We start from the raw sequence: 15,968 nt of genomic DNA on the forward strand, positions 1-15,968 counted from the left end.
AAGAGCCAGCAGAATAATATGCGTTTTCAGTGCTTTATATAGCACTGAAATCCTTTATATTCATAAACAGTCTGTTGTTTGCATCTCTTAGAGAAAATAATGTTTTAATTGCTGCCTCTCGGTTTGAGACACAGCACAGTGTTATGTAACAAAACCCGAGGGATGAAAATATCGTCTGTACAGTTGGCTTCTAATTTTTCTATATTGAAAGTGGACAAAAATTGATATTCAAGATAAATAAATGGGACTGTAAATGAAAATGCCCAATAAAGATGATATTCTTAAATTCTGAAATTCTCTAATTCTATGGAGATTCTAAGCTCATTTTAATGTGCTGTAGGAAACCAGAGTTAATTAATCTGTAAAATAATCAAATGTTTATCACTGTTGATCTGGTGTGAATGCTGTAAAACACAGCGTATTATTTTACTGGCTCGATGGACCGTCCTGACCAGCTCTAGTCCTTTCATCTAACTCTGACCGCCTGTGCATTTGTACTCCATTACTCATATAAAGATGCTTTGCTTCCCTCTCCTGGCCAAAGTTCTCACACACCGCTTTCAGCCAGTCACCGCCAAGAACAAAGCCACCATACAGTTTTAGCTGCTGTCTCATTCTCTTATGTATGTACACCTTTGTCCAGAAAAAATCTTTAATCAATTATATTTTTCTTGTGTAGTTCTCAGAACAATGTGGAATGTGAGTATTAAATCTACAGAACCAGCGATTATGGCTTGAATTTGACTATAGATGAGTTCTGAGAGAGTATATAAAGGAGTAAGCTTTCTATACACTCAGTGGTCAGTTTATATTGTCCATGCAGTTTAGATTTATTGGCCCGTTTAGCTAGTAGGGCAACCATACAGATGCACTTTTATTAAGCGTAATCTTACTGACTGTAAGCCCTTTGTTGCTATGTAGCTCGTCTGATCTCAGTCACCTCCACACATCACTGGAAAGGGATCAGCTTTGGACCGCTGTTGGCTGGGTTTGTGTGAAATGACGATTTAATGACCAAACCTGCCAACCTGCTATGAGTTACAATTTATAAATACTTTAATTAAAAACAGGGGCATGGTGGCTTAGTGGTTAGCACGTTCACCTCACACCTCCAGGATTCCCGCCTCCGCCCTGTGTGTGTGGAGTTTGCATGTTCTCCCCGTGCCTCGGGGGTTTCCTCCGGGTACTCCGGTTTCCTCCCCCCAGTCCAAAGACATGCATGGTAGGTTAATTGGCATCTCTGGAAAATTGTCCGTAGTGTGTGACTGCGTGAGTGAATGAGAGTGTCTGTGTGCCCTGCGATGGGTTGGCACTCCGTCCAGGGTGTATCCTGCATTGATGCCTGATGACGCCTGAGACAGGCACAGGCTCCCTGTGACCCGAGAAGTTCGGATAAGCGGTAGAAAATGAATGAATGAATGAATGAATGAATGAATGAATGAATAATTAATAACAGTAGATTAGCCAAATGGCACACAGAATATTTTGCCTAAGATTTATTTTTTTTAACTCTGGCACTACAATTGCTGTCCTCTGCCAGTCAGTTATCGGATGTTCAACAGGGCTAATGTCGGCATTAGACTACCAATGTGTAAAAAGGATTCAATCGAAAACATATTGTGTTACATGACTTGAAATCCCACCAGCCAGCTGAGTCTTCATGGTTGCCACTGCCAGCAAGCAGTTCCTGACTACACAGCTGGTAATACTATTGCGGTATTGCTGTGACCCGGACGCTATGCTATGAGTGTATCCAATTTTTGGGGTTTTTTAACACTTATTATAAAGGGGTACACTACTGTACCCCTTTATTAATGGTCAGTGTTTGTTTTGTTGGCTTGGTTGCTAGATTCTCACTATAGCAATCCAAGACATGTCCAGACTCACATTTATCTCTGCCAACCTTAGTGTTAAAGGGCTTGCTGAATGACACAACACTGGCAGCTTGGTTGAGCTGGGAATTTAGCTTCAACCTTTATGCCCGGTTTTGTGCTTTATCAACTGAGCCGAAAAGTTGTTTGAAAACCCCAAAGTGCTCTATCTGATACCCCTGCAGTACCAGATTCTCATCAATAGGGCTGAAAGCAAGAGATGAAAAACAGTCAGAAAGCATACCAGTGTGTTGTGTGTGTCTGATCGAAGGTGAACGTGTGTAACTAAGTAAAGTGGCCACTGAGTGTAGCTCCTATGATTAGCTTGCCAGGATACTATCATCCCGTATTAATTCACATTATCCTACATTCTTAATGCCATAGATTATATAACGGATAATGGATTTTGAAAGCATGCCCTAGTTCTTAGTAGCTTGATAATGCATTGCAGAATGATACAAAGAACAGGAATTCTGCGTACTAAGCAATCCACATGGTCTGTTTCTGTGTTTACATCAGGTGCCCCCTACAAGAAGATACTCCCACGACGAAACCGACATGTGGACAACAGGGCAGATTCCTTCCTACCTGCATCGCTGGGGCTCCACCGAGGACATGATGGGTGTCCCACGTTACACCTCAAACCGCCACGAGAGGCGGCGCAGCAGCCTGGTCTCGTACCACGAGGAGAGCATCCGCCATCAACACGCACGTAGGAGCTCTGACGGGACACGCTCTCTCCCTCGACCCCAGCGCTCCGAGGACAATTTGGGCTGCTTCAGTCGTGACGAGGTGATCAATTTTATCGATGAAACACCTCTGGCCAGCCCAATTAGGAGCCCCCGCCGTGCGTCGGCACTCTCGTTAGTTTCCGCCACTCAAGAGCATCAGATTATCCTGCTACCACATTTCCCGCTCACACATTTCGAGCGGGAGCCTCAGGCCCTGCGACGTGCTATGGAACACAAGGGCTCACGCACTGAACTGCACCAGAGCTCACCAAGAAAGGACAGTAACAGCAGGGGGAGAGCAGTAGAAGTGGGTCTGAGCGAATGTGGGTCTGATAAAGGGTGCCGAGAGCAGCGGCGGGACAGAAAACGTGCTTCTGAACTAATTTTAACAGGCCAGAGCGTGTGGACAGCAGCACACTCATCACTCAGGGGAAAATCAGGACAAGGGGAAGGGAATGTGACTAAGAGCGAAATCCAGGGGAGCATGAACAGTTTCAGAAACTCACAATCACCGTCGTCAAGATATTCCGCATTTCATTCGGGTTCCATCAGATCGACAAACTAAGATCCTGAAGCTATTATTATTATTATTATTATTATTGTTATTATTATTATTATTATTATTATTATTATTATTATTATACGTCGTACACACATCTCTTATTATTGATATGAGTATTCTTGTTATACATATTCAAGTGGAATGTTTTTGTAACATGGGCGCTTAGTGATTGAGTCTTGAGAAGTGGTCTAAGGCAGAGATACGTACATTCTTTTATAGCTATTTTTAAATGTTACAAATATACAAAACATGCTAATCTTGTATTGCATTATTTGGAATTAATATTTCAATTTAAAGAGAATTATGAAAGTAGAAAAGGGCCTTTTTTTCAGCTGGTGTTTACAATAGCCACAACTAGCCATTTAAACTTTTTACTGGATTCCTATTCCACTCTTTTCACTGTTTCTGTTGTTTACGATTGTGTGCTTTGTTATTCTGTTATTATTTTATAAAATTGATTCTATTAACGTATAGTGGATATGATATGATTTCCATCAAACAACAAAACAAAAGGTACATTTGTAAATCAGAGTTAATCATTTCCATTTTCAGCCATTTTATTTCATACACAAATGATTTCTAGAAAAGAAGTTTAAGTTTCAGGTTAAATAACTTGTCAACAAACACCAAAGCATTTTATTCTAATGAATCTTTTCTAAAGTTTTATTTTCACTGCTCAGATTTGTTTGGAAGTAACTGATGCCCTCAAGATAAATTTTGAGAACATTTGGGAGAACCTTTAACCCGGGTTTCTTTGACAGAGCAAACATCCAATTCCTAAAATGATCTTCAATGAGCTCTTAATTCCAACCATTTTTATTAAAAGAAGTTTTACATTACAATTGTTTCTGTTTTTTAGATTGAAATTGTGTACTTGGCTATGTACAGTAAATGCCACACGCGGTTATTTATCCATTAAATCACCACAATTCTATTTGAACTCAACTCGTCAGTGCATTACTTTCTAATAGCGCTAGTACCATCCGTGCTTTTTATTTATCTGCTGATGTCATGGGAACCCTTTATGGTTTGTCCCTTTTTACTAATTGAGAGTTTTCTTCAAAATGTTTCACAGTTGGAAACATGCATAAGCATGCTGAGTTAAAAGGTTAAGGAAGGAATAAGGAAAGCAAAATATAGTAGTTTAGCACAGTTAATGGTTGCAAAAGGAGAAAAAAAAAATCAACCATGCAACACCATTCCTATCAAAAAAGTAGTCTGCTCTCATTGTTTCTGAGAGTGTTGGAAAGAGAGCACTTTATTTGAACTCCACAAGGCATTAATACTCACTTTTCATTCATTCATTCATTTTCTACCGCTTATCCGAACTACCTTGGGTCACGGGGAGCCATCATCGGGCATCAAGGCAGGATACACCCTGGACGGAGTGGCAACCCATCTCAGGACACACACACACACACACACACACACACACACACACACACACACACACACACACACACACACACACACACACACACACACAGAGGCGGGAATAGAACCCCGACCCTGTAGGTGTGAGGCGAACATGCTAACCACTAGAATGATTAGAATTCAGTAGTGACTATATGTTTATCCATATTACCACCTCCTCTATAGGTGAACATATTTAATTGGTCTTTCAAGAAGAAATCGAAATTATCACAAAATTTAACATGGGTAATAATCATAAGACATTGATTATTGCATTGCAACATGAAAAAGAAGATATTTACTATTTAGATTTAGTATTCAAAATTCTATTATTAATGCTATTATTTACTCCTCTCCTGTATTTGATACAAACTAGTTTGCCATATATTTAATGAATAAATTTAATTAAAAGTGGAATAATTACAAAAAATAAATAAATATAATAATAAAAAAAGCACTTTGAGCTGATACCTTGTCTATACACAACACTATTATTCCCAGCTAGGGTCAGTTTGAATAATGGTTTATCAAGCTAAACAGTCTACGAATGTGGCCAGTTAGACAATGTCTCTTCCTCTGTAGGTGCAGGTAGAGCAGAGTCGCTTAATTTATATCAGCCATTCAACAAATGTTAATCTTTATTAAGTCCTCATTCGCAACTCCAATTGAATCCTGTTGAATCTGTTGAATCTCCACAAATCCTGTTGAAACTGTTATCTGTTGCTCTGGATCAGGAAAATGGAAGCAGAGATATGGGATGGACTTCAGAAACATCTGTGGAATGCTAATGTTTTTGAGGTGTAGTTAGGTTGACAGTTTTTGCGAATCATTTGGTGCATCCCTGCTTAATATGATGTTATGAAAAAAAATGACAGGCTGATAGACCGTATGATTGCATGACTGTGACTCAGTGGTTAAGGTTTAAGTTACAGATCTGAAGCCATGTGTTCAAATCCATGCATTATGTGCAATTTTTAAAGCATCAGCCAGATGAGGAAATGTACTTTTTTGTATATTCTCTCACTCATTTTCTACCGCTTATCCGAACTACCTCGGGTCACGGGGAGCCTGTGCCTATCTCAGGCGTCATCGGGCATCAAGGCAGGATACACCCTGGACGGAGTGCCAACCCATCGCAAAACACACTCATTCACTCACGCAATCACACACTACGGACAATTTTTCCAGCGATGCCAATCAACCTACCATGCATGTCTTTGGACCGGGGGAGGAAACCAGAGTACCCAGAGGAAACCCCCGAGGCACGGGGAGAACATGCAAACTCCGCACACACAAGGCGGAGGCGGGAATCGAACCCCGACCCTGGAGGTGTGAGTCGAACGTGCTACCCACTAAACCACCGTGCCCCCTGGTTTGTATATTACTTTATAAAATATTTTGTATATAAGATATGATGATACTATAAGATAAGATAATATATATCTTTATTCAACCCACAATATAGTGTGTTTCATGGTGCAGTTTCTGTTTCTTCCTGAGACAGATGATGCCTTTTTCACAGTGTTGCATAGTCACCCCATTTAACTGTCCTCAGCACACAGCTGCTTATGAATAGGCCAGTAAAAAGATCGGGGGCGTGCCAGTGATTCTCCTCACCACATGATGCCATCCTCTCCAGCTTTATTCTGCTGCTGTGTCTGACAGAAGCCAGTGAGCACACAGTTTACATCACAGAATGCATTTTCTAATTACAAATGCTTATACATGTCATATATTTAACATGCTTGAATATCAAATATCTTGCAAAAAATCAGTATTTTGTGTTTGCAGGACAGAATATAGGCAATTGCCCATTTAAACTGCTTTGGTGTTTTGTTATGGTACAACATTTTACTGAGATACTTTATTAGTTTTCTTCTCACAGGTTTGTTTTATAAAGCTTACTAAATTGTACCGTTCATTGCTGTGTATCTTCTACCTAATCAATGAAAGTAACTTAAATTCATTATTAATATACAGTATATTGTATCATTTATTACATACTTATTAAGATCCACTTCAGTGACAAGTATCTTCCTTCCTTATTGCAAAGGACAACTGATAATGTCATTCCACTTACCTAATGACCTAAAAGAGCTTTATGTAACACTTTTACATAGATGCAGAGACGACATCATTAAAAAAATATTTTATTATAAAAATAGACATTTACAAAAGTATTATCTAATATGATCTAATTCAACATAAAACATACAAATCTATATTTCTATTATAAAAAACAATTTGTTTAAAATATCTATACACGTCTAAATGGAAGTCTATAAGATGCTACCAGGGCCGCCAATAATTGTGCTGTAAGTTTGTAGAAGCACTACAGCTTTGGTTAACAACGATGTGCTTGTGTGTTGTTTTGTCTTTGTTGGAGATTTCAGTCCGTTTTCGTTTAACGTTTTGAGACACTTTGACGTCAGTCAGGAGACACATGACGTCGGTGCGAGGAGATGTGGGAGTGCTAGCCTTCAAGGAGCCGTCGCTGTCCGCGGTACTGGAATCCGGTAGTCGCGCGCCGAGGCACAGGAGTGCGTTAGACAGGTGCGCAAGCGCGTTAGACCTGAGCGCAGGGTTTGCGTTGCTCATGAGAAGATACTGATGCACACCGGCGATGCAAGTCCTGAAGCCGGCCTGATATTCAGTGATAGCAGGGCTAACGGTGGATACTGTAAGAGTAAGGGAAACACAGTTAAAACACAAATCCGCACACCCTGTTCGTGTCATTATGCTACACACTGACGTAACCGTTTAACAGTTTTCTTTCCTAGAATACAAACCTTTCTCAGTGCTTTGAAGATGCTTCAGGTGCTTCACAGTTAGTTCCAAAATGTCCGCTTTTTCAAATTTCCGCTTTCGGATCTTAAAATTAAATGTGTAACGTTAACATTAGAAATGTAACAAGCCAATTACTTGAATAGTTTACTTTAATGATCAAAGTTCAGTCTACTGTAAGTACCCCAAATGTATATGTAAACATATTGTTAATCATAAAGAAAATAATGTGAAATATGAAAATGCGTACATTGTTGGAGTAGAAGCCTTCCAGTAGGGTTTTTAGCTGATCCAAGCAGGTATTTATGCGTGCTCTTCTCTTTTTTTCCATCAGCGGTTTGGAAATCTGGAAGACACACAACAGATTTCAGCATTAATAATAAATATAAATAATTTCATTAGAATTCATTGGAAATTCATTAGAATTTATTTCATTATTTTTATTTTTAACTTATTTTATGAAAAATACAAAAATCTTCAAGATTCATCCGAAACTCGTCTCACCTTTTTACCGCCTGAAACTTTTGTCTTTATCGAGGACTCTGAAGCTGCAACCATCCTTCCAGTGCTCGAGAGACTCCAGCGCACTTGTGTGTTGGAATCCGCGCTGCACGACCTATTTATACTGAGACACCCGTTAACATGTCAATAGGGCGCGCGCCCTTTAGCTCTTCAGCTTCACTTGCTACAGCCAATGAATATCAAGCTCTGGAGAGGCTATTTGGTGACAGTTTCAACTCAGAAACGTGGAGAACTTTAGAGTTGTTGTTGTTGTTGTTGTTGTTGTTGTTGTTGTTGTTGTTTCCGAACCATTAAATATATAATGATTTGTGTGTAATGTTTAACTTTCTTATTGAATAAGTGCTGTGGTGGAAAGGAAATGGTTATTGAGTTACAAGTCTATAGATAAGTTATTTAAACAAACAAACAAACAAACAAACAAATAAATAAATAATAACACGCTATCCCTAACCTCATTTTGGTCCAAACTTATTCATTATGCAGCTGGAAGTGGTCAGTTTTCAGCAGGTCAATTATGAATTGCTAACAGAATGTGTGAGGTAGGGTCAGACTGTCATTCGTTTTCTTTTATAGAATTCGACCTAAGTCACAGTTCACCAAATAAAACTTTAAATGTCACTTATAAAGAATGCACACCATGTACATCTTTGGTGATACAATGTGAACCCAACCACCAACGTGTGGGGTGAAGTTGTCCTGATAAGCGTACAGAATCACCATAAAATAGGAACGTTGCAAATTCTCAGTCGCTCTGTTGGGGGTACTTGTACCAGTTCTGTCCTTTCAGTCTTTTCTGTGTATGTTGCATGGCGTGGGGCTGCGGGAAGAACCGTGCAAATCGTGCCCACATCTTCATACAGCGCACAGTCTTTTTCTTCTCGAATGACAAGGAAAGAATCAAAAGTTTTGCATTTACGTCAGAGAAAATAACCATTATTATATAAATATTTACCATTTTCTTCCTGAACGTACACGTGCATTGTAGATTTTTGAAGGCAATATATGTTCGTAAATATTTTTAAGCCAAAACAGAGGTAGAAATGGAACAGATGTGGCCTTGAGAGTGCAGAGCGAGGAGAATCAGAGGAACGCCTCCTGTCCAGGGCCCCTAAGCGCCTGATTTTCCACACTGCCTTTTCAATAGAGGCCAGGTCTTGGGAAAATCTTGGACATGGCACACACATTGTGGTCCAAATAGTTTTTTTTAACAGGAGTCAGCATCTCATTCAGCCAAATGTTAACGCTAATAAAACCAATCCATTGCAGGAATTATTTCCATTTCCTTTGTTTTTTTTTTCCTTTTCCAAGCAGGGAATAATGTTATGAGCATTTCAACATTAAGCAATAAATCGCTCTGGTTCGGCCTTAAGTCATATGATGTTCAAGTTAGCAGTGTGGGTAAATGAATAAATCGAGGAATCACAAAAAGAGAATTTCTAAATATTAGTTGCAGAACCAAAAGAATTGTATTAAATGTATAATTTGAGGATTCTGTGCCTCATGGCGAAAAGCATTCAAATTTGCTATGTTTGCTCTTTACTGATCTCAATAATGTACGTTTATTTCAATCTTGTCAAAGTCATTTATTCTGTTATGCTATAATTTTGTCTTATAAGCCACCGTTGGCAGTGTTGTTATAAAAAGTCATTATATTCCAGTCTAGGACTAGCATTGGGTCGACACTGGCTGTTTGACACACAGCCCCACAATAAATAACAGTTTGTACCATCATGTGTTGTTTCTCTCACTGTCAAACTAAAATAATCCAGTAGATTAATTCATGTGTGGAAATGCAAACTATTGAAAATAACAATACTGATGCAGTCTTGTGTTTTCTTGGCTTTATTGGTATTGACTAGATTTTGTTATAACAAACAAATAAATAAAGGGAACCGTGTGGTTACACTGGTGGACCTTCTGTTTTGGCTGGAAAGGTTCCCTGTTGGCTTCACGATTTACTGCTTCAACAAAGTGGTAGAAAGCAGAGAAAAGGAGCTTCGCATTTGATGTCCTCCTCGAGCGCGCGCCACGCGACACAATGAAAGAGCACTGAGTGCTGCTCTTCTCCGGAGCTCTAGAGTAACACACTCCCACCCTTTCCAAGAGCCCACTGATCTTTTTACTTCAGCCTTTTGTCTGACTTTTCTCTCTGTATGAGATGAGAGAATGAATCCCTTCACTTTCAAGCACAATGTGGCCTGATTTAAATGGAAGAAAAGCTTTGGCGTGAAGGCAATCCTGCTTGTGTGGGTTTAAGCCCTCAGATTTGCACTGACCAACAAACTTACTAAACAAACAAAAGACACACAATTAACGCATATATAAATTAAATAAATAAACTAACTCTGTGTGACATAGACATAAACTAAGCAGGGATTTATTATAGTGCAGTTTATATATTTATAGGTGTGAATTATCTGTATAATCATGTATGTCTGGTGTGATACCTAGTTGCATATTGTCTTAATGGACAATATGCCATTGCATTTCACTGAAAGTTGTCGTCGCTGTAAAAAGTAACTCCACCGGCCAGCCGTAGTTAATTGGGGGCAATTTGTAGTCTAATTAGCTCGCAGTGCTACAAGCTGACAAAAATCAGATGCTTCTAAAGCATGCATTGTCTCACTTTAGGCAATCTCGTGCGTTTTTTTCTTTTTTCTTTTGATGGACGGCGTTGTCTGGTGACAGATAGCATAACCCATGCAGATTTGTTAACATCCAACGCTTATTTAGGCACACAGGACTGACTTTTCTGGATGCATCCGCAATAAACTTGCATGTAATGCACCGCAAAATTTGGTGCAAATCACGACAGTGTGCATAAAGCCGCGCTAAATCGGTATGAAATTGGAGCAAAGCAAGCTGGCGCATAAAGACTGCTTCAGCTCCATTGTGCTGCATGGACGCTGCGTTTCACGCCGTTTTCACGCTCCAGTGTAACACGTTGCACCATATTAGTGCAATTTTCAGAGCGCAAAGGTTTTACACCATTTTTTCTCCTATGTGGTTTGTGAGAGATTTTTTTTTATCACTGCTAAAATATTAATAGCTGTTCAGAAAATGATACATTTATACATTTAGATTTAAAATTATTTATTAGTAGGAAAGGTCATTGAACTCTGCTTTTTTTGCTGCTCAGAATTACAAAATAATTATATTTAATTATATTTAATAATTATAATTTATTTTTTTATTGTGAATATATCCAAAAAAAAATAAAAAATCATGACACCTTATTTTGTGCCAGATCAAAGAATCCCTTTTTAAACCCTTTTAAAAGAGCTTCGTCCATAACAATGAAGCAGGAACGACTTGTACCCGTACTTGTGCATAATAATAAGCTGCGTTGAAACAACAAGTTGAGTGTATGTTTATGAAAAGCCTTCTGTGCCCTGAGGACGCTTTCACGTTTCATTCTCTGTAACTCATTAACCCTCTGCGCCTTTCTAGCCGCACTCAGCAGGAGCATCCCACAGTCATTTCACGCATTCTGAGACTTGTTAACAACAATTAGTGAGGCAATTATACAATTACCTGCAATAAACTGTTTTCTTTCTAAGGGAAATATATTATTTTTTTCATTAGCACGTGAATGTAAAGACAAAGCACCTACACGAACTTGAATTGAGCTACTGTAGATTCCCTTTTCTGTGATCATCATCGGGTTCTAACTAACAAGAACTGTTTATGTGTTGTGTTTTGTTTTATTTTGTTTTTAATGGCTCTCAACTTTCACATACTTAAGACCAGAATGTGAACCAGACCAATCACTAACCCTGGCTTACTAACTTTTGGGACACATCCCGCACACCACAAACATGTGAAAGATATTACTCATTACAGTCTTTTACATTATCCAAAAAAAAAAAAAAAAAAAGAGCAAGCAGTTTACATCTATAGCTCAATATTACACACACCCTTATTTTACATGAATTAGGGCCTAAGTCATATTACTTATCTATATACTGCCAAGCAGCGCCACTGGAAGGGCTTACTAACAAGTTTTAACCTTCACTTATCAGGTCATAAAATAAATAATGCGACGTTATTGTGTCCGAATTTACGTGAGATCCTATGACATTTGAAATAGTAAGTTATGTGTCTTTCTAAATATGACTGCATGTTCTAGGCGTTTAGAAAGTAGAAAATAAAATCAAGGTATTGGTTAGACCAACTTTTATTTAACGTTATTTTGTCCTCTGGGCCAACTTTGCACCACCAGAGCTATAGTCTATCAGCCACCTATAAATCCACTTTGCCAAAGTCAGTCTTTCGATTGGGTCAGTGCTGGCCCAGTGTGCCATTACACAGAGAGGGCCAACATACAGTAGCCACCCTAAACTAAAAAAGTTTGCTAGCTGTGTGTGTGTGTGTGTGTGTGTGTGTGTGTGTGTGTGTGTGTGTGTGTGTGTGTGTGTGTGAGTGACAAACGAATTTTTTTTAGATAAATATCAATATCCGACCCTGTGCATGCGTGCATTATTTCTAGCCGTTCTATCCACAGTTTTTATATACCGTACGCAAAATAACTTAACGCAGGCCATCCATGAACAGTAGCACAGGTCATCTGAAAGCGAAACAAATCGTAGAACCGCCTTAAAACCATTCAGAGATTCAATACAAATTAAGAGGAATCAAATGGATCCCAAACCCAAGCATACTGTGCACAAACAACAATCAGCGCGCGAGCACGTTTAGCACAAAGTTTCATATAACCTGCATGAGATAAAAGGGTTTTAAAAGAAAAAAAAAGGCACGTCAAGTCTCTGTTTGCTTTGGTCTGATCAAACAAGTTCTATCATGAATTTCTATAGACTAGTCTGTAGGTTATTTAAGAGTCTTTATTTTGGTGCAGGCGCACAATGGTTTGTGTTTGGCTGTGTGCACCGGGGTTAGGGGCTGAAAAGGCGAGAGGCGCGCATTAACATCGCTTTGGGTTTTCTCAAGCTCTGAAATGAACTGGCGGAAAGTAACTTTATAACCCGCTGAAGGATGAAGCCTTTGTCCTGGCTCCTCTTGAAAAACACAAGAGACTAACAAAAGAGAAGCCGTCTCATTGTTCGGCACTAAATCTTTGGTCGGTGATGCGCCTTGAATTGCAAAACATCTGCCATTTACTTTTTAGACCTTGGAGAGCGCATTTGTATAAGAATGAAAAACGGGCTACTTTTCGGACACTGCTTAGAGTAATGACAAAAGAGGCGCGAGCACAGAGAAGCTACAGAAGCAACAGGGTTAAATTACATTTAATATTTGAATTAAAGGAGGGAAAGGTGTAAAACATCGTCCTTTTTATTGGAATCCCTTATATATTCCCCATGTGATTGTGTGCAAGTGAAGCAACTGCACGTGAACAAATGAGATTAGACTCATGACAAAATTTCTAATTCAAAGTTTCAAAATTTCTATTTTAAAAGTAAAACCAAATGCACTACATGTGAAAAGGTTATGTAAACATTTGTGGTGTCTCAAAACATCTCATGACGGGTCACAGAAGAGGGAATTTCCAGATGCTGTATTCCTTAACTAAAATTGGGCTATAATATATAATATAATGTCAAGATTTTCACATATATGGCCTATACTACAAACAGACCATATACAGACCATATATAAATGAGTTAATTCAACATTAAGTTTTTAAGTCAGCACAAGAGATACTGGCATACAGAATATTATTAAACCTGAAGGAAAAACTGTGATTTATTGGTAGATAAATCTACCAATTTGAAGAACAATTTTGAAGAACAATTTATCTGGATTTTTTTTTTATTAGATATTAATTGATGTATATAATTTATATATATATATATATATATATATATATATATATATATATATATATATATATATATATATATATATATATATACAGTATAATACAAACTGCGTATAATACAAACAGCATTTGTGACAGCTATTGCATTTGCTAAATAACACCACTACTAGCACTACAAATAATAATAATAATAATAATAATAATAATAATAATAATAATAATAATAAGAAGAAGAAGAAGAAGAAGAAGAAGAAGAAGAAGAAGAAGAAGAAGAAGAGCCAGCAGTATGGTTCTCTATGGCTGAAGTAAACAGCGTGGGTGGCGTGTGTTTCTCCCTGGACGTAAAATTGGGGTAAAATCGACAAATTGCCGTTTTCGTGCATTTAGAGAGAATATATAGGAGGTCTGTATTGCACGCTGGGTTTCACTATTGAAGCGATTCGTTCCTGCATTCACGGTCCATCCTCCTATTAACAACTGCGCTCAATGGCCGGAAAAAGTCGCAATTCAGCTGTGAAATGAGCAGCGCCTGAGGGTCCTGAGCCCCGCTGACATCCAGCTGCGGTTCCTGGTTAAATCAATCCTACTTACGTTAACAAGTTCAATCAAGCCCAGGTCCCATACCACAGAATAAAGTTATTCATTGTAAATGCAGGTGTGAGCTTCAAAATGTGTACATAATATGTGGTGAGGTGGAAAAATTCACATGTGAAAAGTCAAAATGTGAAAACGCTAGTGAACAATTCAATTCAATTCAATTCAAATTTATTTTTATAGCGCTTTTTACAATAGACATTGTCTCAAAGCAGTTTTACAGAACAAAAACATAAAACAGAAAGTAAACATAAGGAATAATATAAAGAATTAATATAATAAAACATTCAAGATATATATATAGTTCACAATGTGTGTGTATTTATCGCCTATGAGCAAGTCTGAGGTGACTCAGGCAGCAGTGGCAAGAAAAAACTCCCTTAAATTGGTAAAGGAAGAAACCTTGAGAGGAATCAGACTCAAAAGGGAACCCATCCTCATATGGGTGACACTGGAGGGTGTGATTACAAATATACAGTCAAACAAATGTGTGGAGTCAAACAAGTGAAGAGTCATTTATATACCTACACAAATATTAATGTATAAACACATCTTAGTGTGAGGATACTTTTTTTTATCTTGATGCTATACCTCTGCTTATACGTTTATTGACTTTTATACCTTTTATACTACTATTTTCAACAGTTGTAGTGTTGTATGTTTAGTATAAACACAGCTCAAATACACTGTGTATATCAGCCTGTTTAACTTCCTAGTTTTAAATTATTACTAGTACAGTAGTAATCAAGAGTATTACTTTTGACTTAAACTATAACAGCTCAAATATAGATGAAAAGAATGGACATTTTACCAGAAGCACCTTTCAATGGTATGTCCAAAATCAGTTTGAGCAGGATAGGCACTTATCCTGCAATTTTAGTTATTATATATTTAGTAATTTTATTTTATTTACTATATTTACTCTGGTGTATTAATATATTTCTTGTGTTATTTAAGTTGAATAGCACACATGTACTAGACGCAAGAAAATCAAAACGCACACTATAAAAATTCATTCAGTCCATCATGGCATGCTAAATATAGATTAAATTTAAGTCAGAGCAGTTGAATATCAATAGTGCTTTTAGTACTATACAGTAGGTATCCATGTATGACTGAGCATGGCCTGTGTGCACAGAGCAGCACTACTGTGTCACTATTCATCAATATGGAGAACATTGGCCTTGTCAATCATATGAACATGGGCAGAATGTCTGCTGGTTATACTTGTATCCGACTAAGTACAGTGATTATTCTATCCTGGACAAGTCATCAATCTCTATTAACACACTATTAGGGATGCAGACAGATTGCTGTCATTGATTGACAGACTTGCCACCCAAATTGCCTATATAATTCTGACCTGAGTCACATTTCTAATGAGTCTGTTAATAAATCATATCAAGCTCAGGCTGATTTAAGCCATAGGTATTGGGAATTATGGAGAATTGATACAACTAAATAATGCACATAATATTTGTATCAAGGAACAAATGAGTTACTTTTTTATTGAGTTGCAGTTTATAGTTACTTTGCCCCTTTATCCTTACAAAAAATTGAAATGTTAAGATGTGATGCACAGTGCACAATGCACATTAATGTGATGCACAGTGCACATGTATACAAATATTTAATATAATAAAAAAATAAATAAAACAGACTTACAGTATATTGACCGACGAGAAAAAGCACTGCAGAAAGGCTTGGAAAAG

General features: G+C 38.0%; 2 protein-coding genes across 5 annotated transcripts in view; one reads left to right on the plus strand and one right to left on the minus strand.

Annotated features, from left to right (window-relative positions):
* LOC113656264 (probable G-protein coupled receptor 153) overlaps positions 1-4,104 on the plus strand; it is a 38,769-nt gene extending 34,665 nt beyond the window's left edge. For 3 of the 4 annotated variants that reach the window (XM_027167449.2, XM_027167448.2, XM_027167452.2), the window contains one exon: positions 2,391-4,104. In XM_027167449.2, coding sequence (XP_027023250.1) covers positions 2,391-3,167 — 777 coding nt within the window. In that variant the 3' untranslated portion in view covers positions 3,168-4,104. Of the gene's footprint in view, positions 1-679; positions 700-2,390 lie in introns of all 4 variants that reach the window. The other variant, XM_047800187.1, reaches the window with a different exon arrangement.
* Positions 4,105-6,866: 2,762 nt separating this feature from the next.
* On the minus strand, positions 6,867-7,919 carry her3 (hairy-related 3). The gene is made up of 4 exons (XM_027167159.2): positions 7,866-7,919; positions 7,612-7,707; positions 7,367-7,448; positions 6,867-7,255 (listed from the first exon to the last, which is right to left on the minus strand). The coding sequence occupies exons 1-4, from the start codon at positions 7,917-7,919 to the stop codon at positions 6,867-6,869; spliced, it is 621 nt and encodes a 206-aa protein (XP_027022960.1).
* Between the last annotated feature and the right edge of the window lie 8,049 nt (positions 7,920-15,968).

Source organism: Tachysurus fulvidraco, chromosome 14 (genome assembly GCF_022655615.1).
Source record: "Tachysurus fulvidraco isolate hzauxx_2018 chromosome 14, HZAU_PFXX_2.0, whole genome shotgun sequence".
NCBI lineage: Eukaryota > Metazoa > Chordata > Actinopteri > Siluriformes > Bagridae > Tachysurus > Tachysurus fulvidraco.